The sequence below is a fragment of the Drosophila subpulchrella genome, unplaced genomic scaffold (assembly GCF_014743375.2).
Source record: "Drosophila subpulchrella strain 33 F10 #4 breed RU33 unplaced genomic scaffold, RU_Dsub_v1.1 Primary Assembly Seq354, whole genome shotgun sequence".
In the NCBI taxonomy this organism is placed as follows: Eukaryota; Metazoa; Arthropoda; class Insecta; order Diptera; family Drosophilidae; genus Drosophila; species Drosophila subpulchrella.
The window spans coordinates 2,219,442-2,236,377 of record NW_023665577.1 but is presented as its reverse complement, the minus strand read 5'-3'; the positions used below and the strand labels follow the sequence as shown (position 1 = coordinate 2,236,377).

General features: G+C 37.8%; 2 protein-coding genes across 3 annotated transcripts in view; one reads left to right on the top strand and one right to left on the bottom strand.

Moving 5' to 3' along the window:
* The window catches only part of LOC119561059 (insulin-like receptor), a 52,104-nt gene extending 40,983 nt beyond the window's left edge, over positions 1-11,121 (bottom strand). Inside the window, exon 1 of the mRNA XM_037874895.1 lies at positions 10,584-11,121. The gene's annotated coding sequence lies outside the window, so the exon portion shown is untranslated. The remainder of the gene's footprint in view (positions 1-10,583) is intronic.
* Positions 11,122-13,559: 2,438 nt separating this feature from the next.
* Positions 13,560-16,775, top strand: LOC119560193. Of its 2 annotated transcripts, none has more exons than XR_005221012.1 (4): positions 13,560-13,600; positions 13,667-13,735; positions 13,798-16,584; positions 16,637-16,775. XR_005221012.1 is itself a non-coding variant. In XM_037873557.1 (4 exons), the coding sequence occupies exons 3-4, from the start codon at positions 14,752-14,754 to the stop codon at positions 15,596-15,598; spliced, it is 816 nt and encodes a 271-aa protein (XP_037729485.1). In that variant the 5' UTR covers positions 13,560-13,600; positions 13,667-13,735; positions 13,798-14,751; the 3' UTR covers positions 15,599-15,792. The 2 variants fall into 2 exon arrangements, 1 of the variants encoding a protein (XP_037729485.1); XM_037873557.1 differs by lacking the exon at positions 16,637-16,775 and having other exon boundaries at positions 13,798-15,384; positions 15,416-15,792.
* Positions 16,776-16,936: the final 161 nt, after the last annotated feature.

Genomic DNA, 16,936 nt, shown 5'->3' with positions numbered 1-16,936 from the left:
CGTGGTGGTTGTAATTCGTAATCGAGTGTTTACACTCCAACCCATTTAAACCGAAAGAACAGAACTACCTTTAACTAGGGTAAAAAGGATTATAAAACTTACAATACATTTAGTAAAGATTTTTTTTTTATTGAAAGTTCCCATATTTTGATTAGGTAATCTGGATACCCCATTTATGGCAAATCAATTTTAAAACAGCTCGTACAGTAACATTTTCAAAAATCGTAAATATTAAGAAAAATTAGACCTATTAATAATAAATATATATTATAAAATATACTTATATATTTAAATTAATAGAGATAATAAAATCAAATAGTGGTTCAAAACACCGTTTAAAAAGTGGTGCTTTAATAATGTTTAAAATATATGTAGATCCTTTAGAGACAGGAATATATGTACTTAATTGTGTTTTAAAAAGTTCAAGGATTAGGTATGCCCAAGAAAGGATCTCCCTATATTTGTATTCTTTGCTATGAATAGCACAAGAAATAATAGTCAGCCTTGGCGAAATACTTAAAACACAAAAAAAACAGTACTATCTCTTAATTTATACTTTGTATTCGCAAATTTTATTTGTAGAAGTTCCACTGTGGCATCTACTTTGTTTCACATTGTTGGCTGTATTGGTAGCTTAGTATTTAGTTGTTTGCTGCCAATGGGCTGCTAATGAGAATGAAAGGGGTTCGTTGCAGGGGAGGTTTGAGCAAGGGGGTTCGGTTCGGATCATCAAACGGCGCCGCCTAATTAAAAAACCATTAAAATTTAAAGCCACCGCCTATGCATGGGGGCTAATAAATACATAAATTTGCAGCAGCGGCAACGGGCCTCCAAAAATACAGAAAACAAAAAAACGCTAAAATTAATTACCTCACGAAACAAACAAGAAGGTAGCCGTGATAAAAAGCCAGAGAAAAGGGGAAACTAAAATGCAGTCAAAGCACATTGGGTTCAGTTTCGGTGAAATGGAATTTTGTCGCCAAAAAGACGAGTTATCTAATGTAATTTAAGTCTTATACAAAATGTTGTGAAAATTGTTGGCGTCTGTTAAATTTTTCGAAAGTGTGCATTGTAGGTAAATGCTACATAGTAATTATATTAAAAAAAAAATTTTTTTTCGGAAAAATTTTGCAATACCGATAATTGTATAAAAATGTTAGCAACTATTAAAAGTTGTTTTTTTATTGTTTCATGGGTTACTATTTAATAGTAAAACTACAACAAAATTGTAAGTTGTATGAATTCTATTGTTGGAAGGTAACTTTTTCGTTGGTCAAATTGACATTTCGGTAAGTTGGCACCATTTAACTATTACATTAGTTAGTTTTACCCAAGTTTTTTTGCCATGTAAGCATTAACCAAAATTCAAATTTTTAACAAAACCTATTAATTTATATCTTTTTGCAAATTAGATAACGTACTGTAATCAAGAGATCGATCAAATGTATTCTTTTATGAGTCAATAAAAATGTTTACCAATACGCTGGGCTGAACCCATTCTAAAGCTGTAGAAAAACGAGTTCGGAGACTAATTATAGACATTTTAGAGTCAATTAGAGGCAGTCAATTAGGGGAAAAGAAATTCCCAGCGTACATTTGGCACTGATTTGATGGGATTTCTTTGGCAACCACAATACCAAGGACTCGGGTTCGGGCCTGGAAAGCCACCGATCCAACGCCCATTGGCCAATGTGCAGCGTCAGCGTGGCAGGCGGACAAAAAAGCGGAACATCATGGAAATGTGTCTAAAAATAAACTTGTGCAACAATGTTGCAAAAGCAAACATCAGCAGACAGTCAGTGACACAAAGTGGGTGCCGCAGGAGGAGCCGCGGGGAGGGCAGTGTGCCGAGGGGCGGGGGCTGCGGACCGGGCCAGACGAGAGTGGAGCTCTCTTGGCCAGACGGCGGCCTTTCTTCTGGCCCGGCCCTTCTCCGCCTCCTTTCGGCCCCGTCCCTCGGTCTGTTTGTCTGCTGAGTGCCGCAGTCGCATTGTTTGTGGAGCGGCCAGGGGGCGGCAGCGACAATGGCTAAAAGGAGCAGTCGCAGCAGCAGCGCCAGAAACAACAAAAAGCGGAATGGCCCTGTGCTAAAAACCCCGAACCTTCGAGTACCCTTTGTTCTTAAAAGATATGCGTGTGTTGTCGAAACCGAACCGACCCAAAATATCAGAAAAAATTAAGCCTAACATCTGAAATACATTAAAAACAATTAAAATAGAAAATGCTGATCAAAGTTGTTTGGTTCTGATTAAGTGATCGGGAAACCCCACCTACATATTGGTTGGAAAATAGTACTGAGAGCAAACAATTTTAAAACAGCGTCCCACATAACGAATTTCCAAAAAAAAGTATATTGTTTATATAATTTTCCTCATGATAGGAAATATTATTTAAATAGGTCCACTTAGTTAGAAGTACTGAAACATACACATACTCTAAATACAAAAGAGAATAGATTCCGAACATTAAGATCTTTCTTAGTATACTTTCTTCCTAAGCTTTTTGACCTCTAAACCTCCATCAAAAACCATTTATTTAAGGTATGATATGCGGATTATAGCAAGAAGAATCTTCTGTACCCCCTTTATAGGGTATGAAAACACGATGTATGGTATATGGAGTGCCGCGTTGGGCGCGTGAAGCACGCGAAACGAGAGCTGGGCTGCTATAAGGGGGCCGCAGGAGGGGAGAAAAAGGTAGCCACAAGATGGAGAAGGAGGCGGCGGAGGTGTGGCAGTGTGTCCAAGAAGAGGCACAACAGCCAGAAGAAGAGAGGAGAAGACCGCGTCCACTAATCGCTAAATTTACGAGTACAGTTAAAATAAAATCATAAAAATGTCTTCTCGATGGCTGTTGTTGAGGCAGGCAAACAAAGCGAAAGAGACGGCCATATGGCTTGGGATAAGGACAGCGACAGAGACAGCACTGAAACAAGGGAGAGAGTTGAAACTTGGGTTTAGTTTACAATTTACATGATGAAGTAGTTCAAGAAGTTGTGGCCTGGAATTTCCACGAAACACTTGGGAAACAACTTCCCGCGCACACGTCATTTTGAAGAAAGAAGTGAGAGGGACAGGAGCATGTGCGAGTGAGATGCCAACATGAAACAACAGGCAGGCTGCCTGCCACAGAGCAAGAAGAAGAAGACCGCCAGACAGGCAAGACGACACAAAAAGGGTCCGAGAAGAGGAAGAGGCCGAGTTTATAGTGTAAAATTTAATGAGCCCAACTCTACGCCACAAGATCATTGGCGAAAAAAGGTTTTATTTCAGGTTTCCTGGCCTCACTCATTTTTCCACTTCAATGGAAATGCGAAAAACAACAAAAACAAACAACAAGAATAAAGGTGACAACGTACGAGATTAAAGCAAAGTGACGGGCCACTGCTGAGCACAAGTAGTTCATGAATAAAGATTTAAGCGGAACTCTTAATGGACAACCCAAAAGTCTAAGAATAATAAGCGGAAAATGTTAGATTTGCTTAACTGGAAAATGGAGTTAACTTGTGTATGTATTTTAATCTGGGGTAGACAAATACATCAAACAAATTTGTTCCTAGAAAATAAATCCTGAACAATTTGAAATCCTCACGTTAAGTAAATAATAATAAGTTATATATGTACATATGTATATTATTTTTTTGAAACGTTCTTTCTTTTAAATACCCTGTTTTCACTGATCATCGATCAATTTCCATAATATCGTCTTCGAATTGCAATCTGAAGATCACCGATCATAGAATTTGCAAAACAAAATAACGGGACAGCCGAAGGTCATTCACGGGCGAAAGAACGCACCGAAGAAAAAGGAAAAAAATAACGGCAACATTGTTGACGCCCCAGCGATTAGAAAAGAAAGCTAAACAAATACTTGCAAAAAGAAGAACAACATTTTAACTTGGAATACGAAAAAAAATACTAAAACAACAATAGCAATACAAAATGCCGTCAGCAAATCCGAAAGCCAATCAATAGATATGCAACGCAAAATGCCCACGCACAAAAGCCCAAGAATAGAAGAAAGGGGGGAAAACGAAAAGTGAGCGGGCGTTGGGCTTATCTCGTAATGTTTATGAAAATGACTATAAATACAATACAAAGCAGCGAAAACAAGAAAGAACGCTTGGATAGCGTGCTTCGACTTAGAGATACCCTTTGTTCACGATTCTGTTTTAATAAATACAAAGTTTGCTTATTTTATTTATAAAATACAAATGGAAAAATAAGTAATAATTTATTTAATATGTAATTCCATTTCAATTTTTTGATTCATAAATTGAATGATATTATTATTTCAGCAGATTCATGATCTTAACATTTAAATTTGTTTTTTATCTAAAAATAAAAACATATTCTAATGGAGATTGAGAACCTGGGCAATTAGATTTGATGACCAGTGGTTTTTTAAAAATATTTTCTTGCTTTATAGGGTTCAATAACTTTCGCACCTTTGATCGAATGCAATACACCCGTTTAATTCGAATAGTAACGGGTATAAAATTGAAGCGCAGCCGCCCACCCAGCGGAGACGTCGGCGTCGACGCTAGCAGCACACAAACAAAATGCTCCAAGCGCCACACCGCTCACACACACCTACGAACGTACACTCGCGGAACACACACATCGCCACACATCACCATAAAAAGACAAACAGCAGCACGCACTTTATCAAAAGCAAAATAGAACATCTCCCTCCCTCTCACTCACTCTCTTTGGCCTGCAGCGTGTGGGTGTCGGAGGGAGATGGCATGCATAGAAGTGCAACCACGTGTGTTGTTTATTACACCAACACACTCGAAAGCTGCCAACGGAAAATAATAAACGAATGTCAATACGAAAACGGAATCTTTAAAAAACAAGAAAAACAAATAACTGCGCAAAGCAAAATGCCGAAAAAGCAAAAACAATAGGCAGTGCAAGCAGGACGGGCTGATCTGGAAGACAGGGAGAAAATTAAATTGTCAAAAAGAGAACGGGCAATAATAACAAATAAGGGGCAGACATTTGTTGCTCGTAATGCTAATAACAGGATCAAAAATTAAGAATAATAGAGTAAGAAACAAACCCCAGACTACTAAAGTGTTATCAAATAATTGTTGGAATATTTTCCAAGAAAAAATCGAATATATTACTGCCAATTTCAAAAGTATATAAAACGATAATAAATCACAACCTGCATGACCATTAAAGTCACCTTTATAAGCCTATTAAATGATCATCGTGCTTATTTATAAAATGTATTCAGCATATTATTTTGCCTGAAACTTAGTTTCTTCTAGTTACTTTCTGGTTTTAAGAAGTTTTTGTGGGTTTTCATATATAATTTGCCACAAAAAACAAACGGCATCGTAAAAGATAATATCTGAAGATAAATTAACGGCGAAAACACTTAATTTAACACCAAAGCGAACAATAAAAAATATTTCACAAGCTAAATGATCATCATTATCATTTCACAATCTGTTCAATACGTTCCAATAATTAGTTTCTTCTGGTTGCCTTCTAGTTTAAAGAAGTTCTTACTTAGCAATTCAAGTTAGGAGCTATTAATATAATACATATTTAAAAAGATATTTGGGTAAACTAACTCCATAAGCTTATGTAAATAGGCTTGTTATTAGTCATAACAATGGACAGGAATTGAATTATAAGTAATCGGGGCCATGTTCCACGGGTTTATCGTGGTTAATCACGGACAACTAGTTTGATAAGCTCTTAATCCTTAGTCACCATCCGCAGAGATTGCCCATAATCTGGAATCAAAACATCAAAACAAACAACTTGCCATTGGCCAATTGTTGATTCTTGTGGGTGTGCTATTTCCGTTCGAGTGTGTGTGCCGTCGAATAAGATACCGAATAAACACTTCCCCGAGAAGACGTCGCATACAAAATGATCACAAGATCCAGTAACCGTATAAACACCACGTCATCGCCTGTCTACCGCCCGTCACGCCCCAACCCCCAAATTTCCTGCAGCTTTAGTTGCCATTTTCATCAGCAGTTTATTATAGTTTACTTTTGCCATAATATTTTTGCTATTGCTGTCTTTAAATCACATAGTGAAAACCATAATTGTATTGGGTGTGCACAGCTGCGGTGAAGATATTATAATTCCTCGGTGAGTCATAGCCCAAGTTAGGAAAGTCTTGCGTGGTTTATAGCAATCAAAGCTAGCATCTAAAATTAAAATATATTGTGTTTTTGCAATCGCTTTTTAAAGTAGACAAAATCCAATAGTTATCAGTTAAATATATTGCTTAGTATTATTATAATTACTAGACATAAGTAGAAATAGAAAACGATTTCTTATCATTAGTTGGGGAAATATAATAATCCATTTTGTGAGATTTTTAAAGTATAATCCTATTTTAAGGTCCAACTATTAGGTACTTATAATATTGCAGATCTATTATATTGACCGCATCTGTCCCTGTCTTCGGTGTTCATGCGTAGGCGACTGAGTGCAGACTTTTCGAGGGGAAATCGGGGGGACTCTCGTCATACGACCGACTGACGAACGTCGACTATGTCATGTGTTGTTGGGTCCAAGTGTGCGTGGTGCTCCAAGTTTTTCACTCTTGTTCTCCTTCTTGTTAGTACTATTTGTTATTGCCATTACCGTTACTGGATGGGTATTATTTACTTGGACCTTGGACCCTCTTCCCGTGATAAGATTCGGGAGCAGCTGCGTGCAAAGATGGGTGGGTGAGTGCTGATGTCTGGATGGATGGATGGTTGGATGGCTAACTGAGAGATGCGAGTCCGCATGTGAATCATTATTCCGGCCCTCGCAACGCGCTTCTTGGAACAATCAATTCCGATTCATTCGATTTTCCGCGAGCCGAATGCAAATAAAATCACTTAAATGCGACTGGCTCGTCGAAAACAAGTTGACTCACACCGCAAATACATTGCATTTCGAAATGGCAAAATAAATGGCAGCAACAACGCTTGCGTAATTAATACCAATTTGGGAATGATCCAAAATGCAGAGCTCAAACCAATAATAACAAAAAAGTGAAAGGTGATTCCACGGAATTTTGGATCACCTTGACGATCGATTGTTAAAATAAATTGTTTTTAATCCGTTGCTCAAGAATGTATGTTTTACGAAAATCTTTAATAAAATATTCCATCTAATATTTCCTATGTTTAAAAAGCAAAGGTTATTTGTTTTCTTTTATATTATGAGGTAAACATAAATTAACAGTTGGATCTTTTGGGATACTTGGGGTTTTAAAAACTTTCCATCAACATAATTCAGAACCTATCTCTTACCGCCCTTTTAAATCCTAATAACATTTTTAATATTAAAGAATTGATTGTGAATTAAAGACAAATCAAAGGTAAATATGAGTTTTACCCAGACTACCACAAAAAGTGTTTTCTTTTTTGGTTGTTATAACACCAATAGTTTAATATATCCGATTATAATAATAAATATCAGACATAACAGCAACAACAACAATGGAGCAATAAACTCGCAGTGCGTGCATGCATGTGTGGGTGTGGAGGGGGCGGGGCAGCGAGGGGAGGGGGAGTGTGGAGCGATTAGAAGACGCGCGTCTAAGTTCAAGGCCAAGCAGTTCACAGCATAAGCAGTGAAGGCAGCAACAACAAAAGCGAAAAACAACAGCAGCAGGGCGAGTGAGTGAGAGAGAATAGTAGGGGAGGAGGGAGAGAAGCAAACGCAGCTGAAAAAAGTGCACACAAAATTGTTTGGCTGTGTGTGTGTGTTGTTTCGCAGCGAAAAAGGTCAATGACACCTGTCTGTTTGTCTCGCTCGGCTCGCACACACACACACATGGGCTTATCACCGGCCACTCTCTTTCGGCAATCGTTCCCTCTCTTTCCAATCTGTGCGCAGCTACGTTTAGAAATCTTTTTTCGGTTTCGGTTTTTTCTGGTTTTGTTTTTAGTAGTGGCATTTGTGTTGGTGTTGCTGTTGCTGTCGGTGTGTTTTTGTTTTACGTTTCGCCGCTGTTAATTAGTGTGGCCAAATTATGCGCCAAAATTGCCAACGACTGGATGGTCATACGTCATCAACAATAGCCGGACAAACAATTTCCGGTTTCTTGCCACACCATAAAAAAGCCAATATCAAAAATAACATGCACGAAAATAAAATAATAAAACGAAACTAAAGCAACAAAAACAAACTTGGCCCGGGGGGTTCCGTCATTGCCTCATCCTCGATAGATCCCTCTTCGGTTTTTCTGCTTTATTTTGGTTCTATTTCAGCAATTTGTTTTTGCGGCGACTTATTTTTGTCGCAAGCACGCACACTTGCACAAGCACACACACTCGCACTTATGCTCGCACACACACAAATGAAAGGCGGGCAGGCAAACTCGATTTAAAAATAAATAAATTACGCACAAATACAAATACATTGGCCAACATTCCTCGGGCCTCGTCAAAAATATAGCATGATTAATACAAAAATGCGCAATTCTTGGCTGCTTTTTTTTGTTTCGATTTCGCCTGTTGTTTTAACCCCTTCTCCCAATTTTTTATGGCATTTCTCTCTTATTATACAATAATAACGCGAATATAATAAGAGCACAGCAAGTGGGCAGTCCAACGGCAACGCAAATAGCAACAGCAAGCGCAGCGGCACGCCAATTAGTGCTTATGCTTTTTAATTAGCAGGCGGACCCATCCCCACATATTCCCACTTCCCTCCCCCAAGACCAACTATCCGTAATATCTCCGCCATCCCCAGTTACTTGTGTAATGTTTTCCCTATTTTGCACCACGCTCGGTTTCATTCCAGTACAATTACAGACCCTCATATTATCATTGTTCTATTCCCGTTGTCGATTAATCCGTGTATCTGGCTTTAATGTCCACAAATCTTCTGCCTTTTACTTTAATTCCAAGTTTCTTAATTATATTGTGACTTAAGTGCAGTTTAACCACTGCATATGTATGAATCGACTTACTAAGGCGAAATGGAAGTTCTAGCTAGAGAATTTACAATAACACTGACCTTACCTTATTGATTCATAAGAAATATTTGCCAAGTTACAATAAATTTTTTTTAACAAGAAAAAAATTATCTATATAGAAAAGTTGAGCTTAAAAAGCACATCAGGAAAAAGGATGGATACACCATATCCAATGGACTGCGACAAAAAACATTTTAAACTAATTCGTTTTCTTAGAACATTTATTCTGAAAAGTAGGTTGCCGCCCACAAGAAACTTTATCTGTTGACTTATTTCATAAAAGTTTTACAGTCATCTTTCTGTTTTTTAATTAAGAGAAAACACATCAATTATTACCAACATAAACGGCAACATATTATTTGGGTATACATTTCCAAAATTCAAAGTTTGGTCACACTAATTAAGAGTGTCAAATTAATGGAAACAAAATAAAACCAAAAATGCACTGTCATGACTTTTTGACAACCAATGAAATTATGTTGTGCTCAACTTTGTTGTTAATTAAAAACATTAAAATAAGAGTAAACAACATTTTCCACAATAAAAAATTAAAAGCAAAAAAAGTTTAACCAAAACCTTGACAAATCAACAGGTGAATAGGCACAACATTTATTGATAAAAAAAATTGAATACAAATATGGTTTTTAATTGGAGTTTTAATTTGGGGCCGCCAAAATGTGGGAAAGCAAAAAAGTAAGGGAGCTTGGTTTTAAGCAGTTTTTAAGACATTTTACGAGATTGGGGGATAACCAAAGTATAATATATTTTTAATAATGTTTAGAAATATTGGTGGTAAGTTTTAGAAATTTCTTTTAAAATTTTCTATCCGGAACTGTGTAAAAAAATGTTTAAGAAATATAAAACAAGATTTAAGTATTATAATTTGGAACGACAATTTTATCCTTTACATATTATTGAAAATTGTAAATATAAACTAATTTTGTGGAACACTTTCAAGTATAATTTTGAAAACAATCCAATTTTAAATTGCAAGGGGCTAAATATGGAAAATAGGGTACTTTTTGTGAGTCCTATCTACTTTTCGGTTTTTCAAAATACAAAATTGTAGACATTTATTCACATGTATTACTTTTAACTGCACTTCCTCGCCTCAAAGGTAAAGTACAAAATAAACTACGGAAAACTGATATTTATACTTAGATCCAAATCGCATTACAATGTGTCAATGACACTTAATGCTGGATTTATTTAATTGGTAACTTATCTGTACCGCTTTTCAAAGTGCGTGCAACAACAAAAACACAGGAACCGGCAGCAATCCAAATTCTTTCATTCCTTTTCCGCCTCTCTTCGCGCAGCCGCTCTCCGCTCGCCAGAGAGGGCGGGTGCGACCGAAAGAGAGGGCGAACAATGCTGGCTGCGCTGCTCATTCACAAAACGGAGACGTAAAGCGGCGAGCGAAGAAGAAGATATGATAGATATGGAACAACAACAAAAGGAACAAGAGAGGCCGGTTGGCGAGAGGGGCGGGGAGGGGAGAGCAAAAACAACTTGGCATAAATTGCTGCTGCGTAGTAATTTCGTCGAGTATTTTTCTAGTTACGTTTTCACTACTACTTTTCATTTTCTTTTTATTATTATTATTTGTATTTGTTGTTCTCGTTACATACCTCTCTGCAAGGTTGTTGTTGCTGGGCATTGTCGTTGTTGCTTGTCACCTACTTTTTCTTGTATTTTTTATTTTGGTATCGATTTCAAAATAGAACGACGCACTTTCCCAGACGCAGGCGTAATTAAATTTTCTTATGTTTTATTCGCGTGCTTTCTTTTTGCGCCGCAACTTCACAACATGCTGTGTATATACAAAAATACGAGGCGTGTGTGTGTGTGTGCACACGAATTTTATTTATTTATTTACCGTGAATTTCACACACACACCGGGGCACTCCGCACACGCAAATCGCCGCACTTGTATTTCGTGGAATTTCTTCTATTTCAACTCCATGTATTTCACGGTATTTCCCCGTGTTTTCGCACTTTTCATTCACTAACTTTTCCGCCTCGGCATAGTATTAGGCCTAGCCATCCGACGATTTTCCGCAGCGCAGAACAATTTCCCGCGACTCGCGTCCGTTATGTTCCAGCGAAAGAGAGGGCGAATTTCCGCGATTTCGTGCGCTCCGCCGAGTTTGTGTCTTGCCGCGCCGAGTTGTTTTTGTTTTTGTTTTCGCTGGTGGGGATGTGAAATCATCAAAATAACAGTATCGATATTTTTTTTAATAAAAATAAAAATTTATATCGAGATATTTTTCTATTTGATAACTATCGCTATTTTGTGCGCCGCTGTCACGTAAGTGACAAACGTAAGAGTCACGTCAGTGTCAGTAAAAGGGAGATAGCACCAACGTAAGTGTCCGTAAAAGAGGGAGACAAACAATCCCACCTGTTAGGGATGTGAAAATAAATCACAATATCAATATATCGATATTTTTGAAATAAAAATAAATATTTATATCGGTAAAAGACAGACCATGGTATTTTTATTTTCTACATTTCGCAGCGGTTGGTAGATGGTCACACTAGCTGATTTTGAATTTGCTCTCAATTTCCTTGTAACATAAATGTTAAGATACAGCTTTTTTAACAGTGGCAGTTGAACGGCATAACATTGCTGTTAGAAAATCGCTTAAATCTAACATTTGATCGCGCCAATGTGGTGAAAAGGGGAAACTGGTTTTGGCAGAGAGGAGCGCCCTCTAGGGAACGCGGGCGGCGAAAAGGATTCCAATTGCACTAGAGTTGGGCTGTGGGTTGTGGATTTTCCGGACTGTTCCGTGTTTAAGGATGTTTAAGCTCGAAATGACGACATCCACGGAAATAAAAATATTCCGAAAATCTAATTAAGATTTCTTATTTTGTGCGATATTATTAATATCATTCAAAATATTGTTTTCTTCTCAGCGCAAATATGATCGCAGTCTATATAGATTGTGATTGTATTGCGTCTCGATTGGATTGACATTTAATGAAAAATAAAGACGGTCAAACTTGAAGAAAACGGAAAAGCACTTAATCAATGGCGTTGGCGGAAATAATTGGAAAAATCTTCGAAGAAGAAGCCTACTCAAAGAGCTGTGAACAAAATGTATTAAAGTTTACGAGCCCATTTTTCATTCAGGGTATTCCCTAAACTGTTGAATTGCTGAATTGTTGAAAATTCAACAGAAAATTTCAGCAATTATGGGAACGATCCCAAAAATTCCATGTTGAATTGTCAATTTTAAGATGTCAGCTGGTTGTCAGATTGTCAAATTGCCAGACTGTGTTTGCCAAAGATTATGTTTAAAATTAAGGAAAATGCCGAAAATAAGCCAAAACACCAAACAATTATAACTGCTGACAGGCAGCATCCTATCACATATCCTTTATTTGCATATTTTTTAAAATTGCAATTCCACCATGTTTAGAAGTGACCAGAGTCTTACTTTTAGTCGAGAGCAGCGACAACTCTGTTTTTCAGCAATTCAACAAAATTTTCAACAGCCCCGAGGCTGCTGAATTGCTGAAATTTCTGAAAGTTGACTTTGTATGGAACAGCTGATTAACAGCTGACCAAAATTCAACAATTCAGCAATTCAACAGCTTAGGGAACACCCTGATTATGTACGATGATATGTTTGTGGGCCCTTTCAGGGTTTTTTGCATGGTGGCATCTCGGGTGATTTGCCAGTGCATTGCCAAATAGTAAGATATATCTTAGTAAATGGATCTCTATTATGTTTTATGTATCATTTTGTCCAATACAGACTGCAATGCACAGGAAACTTCTCCCGGAAGCCAGGAAAATTTGCTCTCAGGGGAAAATATAGGAGACGGGGAAAAAAGAGCTTCTGCTGGGGCTTGTGGCGGATATGAATCTATAAGAGGCACCATTTGCTCTGCAGTGACTTACGACGGTATAAAAATGGTAAAAATAGTATAAAAATGGAAAAGTATTATCATTAACTTTCAACACAAAGTGAAAAAGCAGCACGGCTCAAAACATTTACTCGGAGATGACTGTAAAACTGCAGACCATTCTTGTTAATGTCGATCAGTGCGCAATTACAATGGACTGCTGGGCAAGCAAGGCCAAAACAGGTTATTTGACCATTACGGTGCACTTCACTGACGAAAAGTTCCTGCTGAGATCGGCAGTGTTGTCAACGCAGCCACTCCTATGTGCAACAAACCATTCTGCTGACAACATCGCATCATCATTGCGCGCAGAACTGATTAACTGGAATCTGTTGCCAAAAGTTTGCGCCATAGTAACAGATAATGCTAGTAGCATGATAAAGGCATGCTGCTAGAAAAGAGACATCTGCCGTGCTATGCGCATTGCCTAAACCTCGTTGTACAGGACTCGCTTTCTATAAAATCAATTCAAACTATTTTGACTAAATGCAAACGTATTGTCACATTTTTCAAATGCAGCACTATCGCCTACGAGAAGTTTAAGAAAGCGCAAGGAGTCGACAAGCCGTACAGCTTAATTCAAGAGGTATGTACCCGCTAGAGCTGGAAATAACATCGGCGATGTATCGATACATCGATGTTTTCCAAAACTCGGGAAACATCGAGGTTTTCAATGTCGATGTTCGATGTTTCCTCTTTACCCATCACTACTTGGCAGGAAAGAATCCTGGTAAGCTAAGCACATTTTTGATCAATTAAGTAAAATAAACTAAAATATACGTTCAAACTGGTATAGATTTCGACAAATATTGGTGTTGACGGCGCTTCGATATGGAGAAGACTTTGAAAGAGCAGAACAGCAATGGTAATTAGAGTAATTAGAATAAGAATGTATATGATTTGTAATGATTTTTTTGTCCAATATAGTTGCCTGTCAAGAGAAAGAAGGTACGGTCCCAAATAAGCGGAAGAAATATGGGCAATCTTCTGTATGGAACTATTTTGACAAATCGGCTGATGGCAAGACAGCCAAGTGCATAAAATGTGGTAAAACCTACCAAACAAGTGGCAATACGACAAACTTGTCTTGCCACTTAAAAGCCATTCATCCGACTTTAACAATAAGCGAGTTGCCACAAAGACAGACGCCCTCAATTCTGTCATTCATTGACAAAAAATGCGAACCGTCGTCGAACCGCAAATAAAAATTGGACATTGCCTTATGCTACTACGTTACCTCAGACTTGCGCCCTTTTTCAGTGGTGGAAAATAAAGGCTTCCGCAATTTTGTAAGCCTCCTTGATCCAAGGTATGAATTGCCTTCACGGACCACCTTAAGAAATGTTTCGATGGCAAATGCAACAATGAAAAGAAGGCCAAATTGTGCACCTTTTTAAAAAACGTAAAGCACTGTGCAATCACTTGAGATTGCTGGACCTCCAGGGCCAACGAGTGCTACGTTACTGTGACGTGCCATTTCATAACAGAGGATTTCCAATTGCGCAACGCTGTTTTGTCCACTGAAAAGCTCCTCGACGAATCGAGCCATTCTTCTGAAAATATTGCAAACTCTATACGCACAGTACTCGAGGAATGGAGAGATTTAGGAAAGGTCACTGCAATGGTCACAGATAACGCCAAAAATATGATTACATACTGCAAATAAGACATATTCCATGCTTTGCGCATTCAAACAATTTGACTGTCCAGGACTTTTTGGCTACAGAAAAAGTTAAGCCCATTCTTGAAAAGTGTAAGCGCATTGTTTCGTTTTTTAAAAGTAGCACAATTGCGTATGCCAAGTTTAAAGAGGCCCAGGAACGCGAACGTCCTTATAGTTTAAAGCAAGAATGTCCTACAAGATGGAACAGCGCCTATTATATGGTGGCCAGAATTTTGATCACAAAGGTTGCCATCGCAAGTGTGCTACTAAACACGCCCAAATGGTTAATGCCGCTAACATCTGATGAAATATCCATTCTGGAGGATTACAAGGCAATACTTTCACCTTTTGAGCATGCAACGGTACACACATCTTCGAGTACTTCTGTGACAGTGTCTTCAGTGATTCCGGTTGTTTGTGATATTTTACACAATCTGACAGGCATGAAAACTAATCTCCAGACTAAGGTGGGTCAAGATGTCTGTGATGGCATACTTCAAGGGGTCAATAAAAGATTGGTCCCCTATGAAAATCGTACGGTAACACGAATGACCACAATTTTAGACCCTCGCTTCAAAAAGGAGGGATTTTGGAATCCATTTAACTTCTCCCAAGGGGTTAAATCGTTGGAGGATGAACTGTCGCTCATAAATGCTCCAACAAAATCCTCTGCATTTTCAAGCCCGCCAACACCAGAATCCACAGCAGAGTCCAACCTATTATTCAGTTTTTTACAAACTAATCAAACTCAAAAAATTCAAAGCGGTCGCGAGGATTCCATATTGGCTTTGCGAAAATACTTGAATGCGATTAATTTGGACCCTGCCCAAAACCCTTTGGATTATTGGAAGGTTCAAAAAATCCAATTTCTTCTGACAATAGATATCAAATGACGCCGGATTCAAAACATGCGTTTTTAAATACTTCTGCGTACCGGCCACCTCTACTGAAAGTGAGAGGATGTTCAGTAAAGCTGGACTAGTTGTTAGCGAGAAGAGAAGCTCGCTAAAACCAAAAAATGTCAATATGGTTTTATTTCTAAACAAAAATGATTGGATAATTTAGTTTTAGTTATGTTACTTTTTTTATTTTTTTGAGAAGAACTTTATATTGTTATTTATTTTATTCTTAATTGAATTGTGATTTAATTTTAATTTTTTTGTTGAACGAGTAGTTTAAGTTTCACTTTGAATTTGCAGGAAACAAAATCAGAAAACAATGGATCTCAAGTAAAGAATAATTTTTTTATAATGAGCTTACACATTGGATTTATTTGTGGTATTCGTTTATAATATAATATGGGGTAAAAACATTTTTCAAAATTACACCCAAAAAAAAGTTCGATGTATCGATACATCGATGTATTTTTCTGAAAAACATCGAAACATCGATGTAGGTAAACATCGATGATTTTCCAGCTCTGGAACAGCGCGTTCAAAATGGTAGAGCGCATACTGTTGACCAAGGAGTATATTTCTCCCGTTCTTCTTAGCATGTCCAAGGCGCCGGAGCCCCTGACAGCAGACGATGTTGCGGTCTTGGAGGATTTAAAGTACTTACTTGCTCCTTTCGATGAAGTTACAACTCAATTATCTTCGAGTACAAAAGTTACTGTATCATGCGTAATACCCATATCGAATGGACTTGTGCAGAGTTTGTACGAAAAAAGAGAGCAGTTAAGAACAAAAGAAAGCGAAGAACTGTGCGCACTTTTAGTTGAGAAGTGTAAGAAACGACTGTTTCCCTTTGAAGGCCACAATTTTACACCCTCGGTTTAAGAAAGAGGGTTTCAGGTCCCACTTTAATGCGGAGCAAGCCGTATCTCTACTTGAAAAAAAACATTTCTTCTTCTCCCCATACCAACAAGGAACACATTTTAACCACCGAACCACCGGAACCACCAAAGCCGAAATCTTCGCTACTCAATTTTGTAAAAAAAATATATAGAATTGAAACAGAGGTCCAACAAAGTTGAGTCCATAATATAGATAAGGCAGTATTTCGAGAAGATGAACATTGATGAAAATCAGGACCCATTGGAGTATTGGAAGGTAAGTTAATAAAAGGTTTAAGTATTATTCTTTAAAATTTGTATAACTGCAGCAACATGAATTAGAGATGCCCCAACTGGCTATAAGCGCTAAGCAGGGCCTCTGCATGCCGGCAACCTCGACGGAATCGTAAAGGATGTTTTCCAAGGCGGGCTAAACAATCTCTGATCGACGGGCGTCACTGAAGCCAAAAACCGTTAACAAACTGTTATTTGTTTAAAAAAAATTGGTTTTTAACCAAAGAAATGTGATTTAATTTCTCCTTCCAAATATGTACTAAAAAAGATCTCACTTGAATTTAAACTAATTGCGTTTTTAATTGTCAATAATTGAAAATGGAAATTTCCATAAT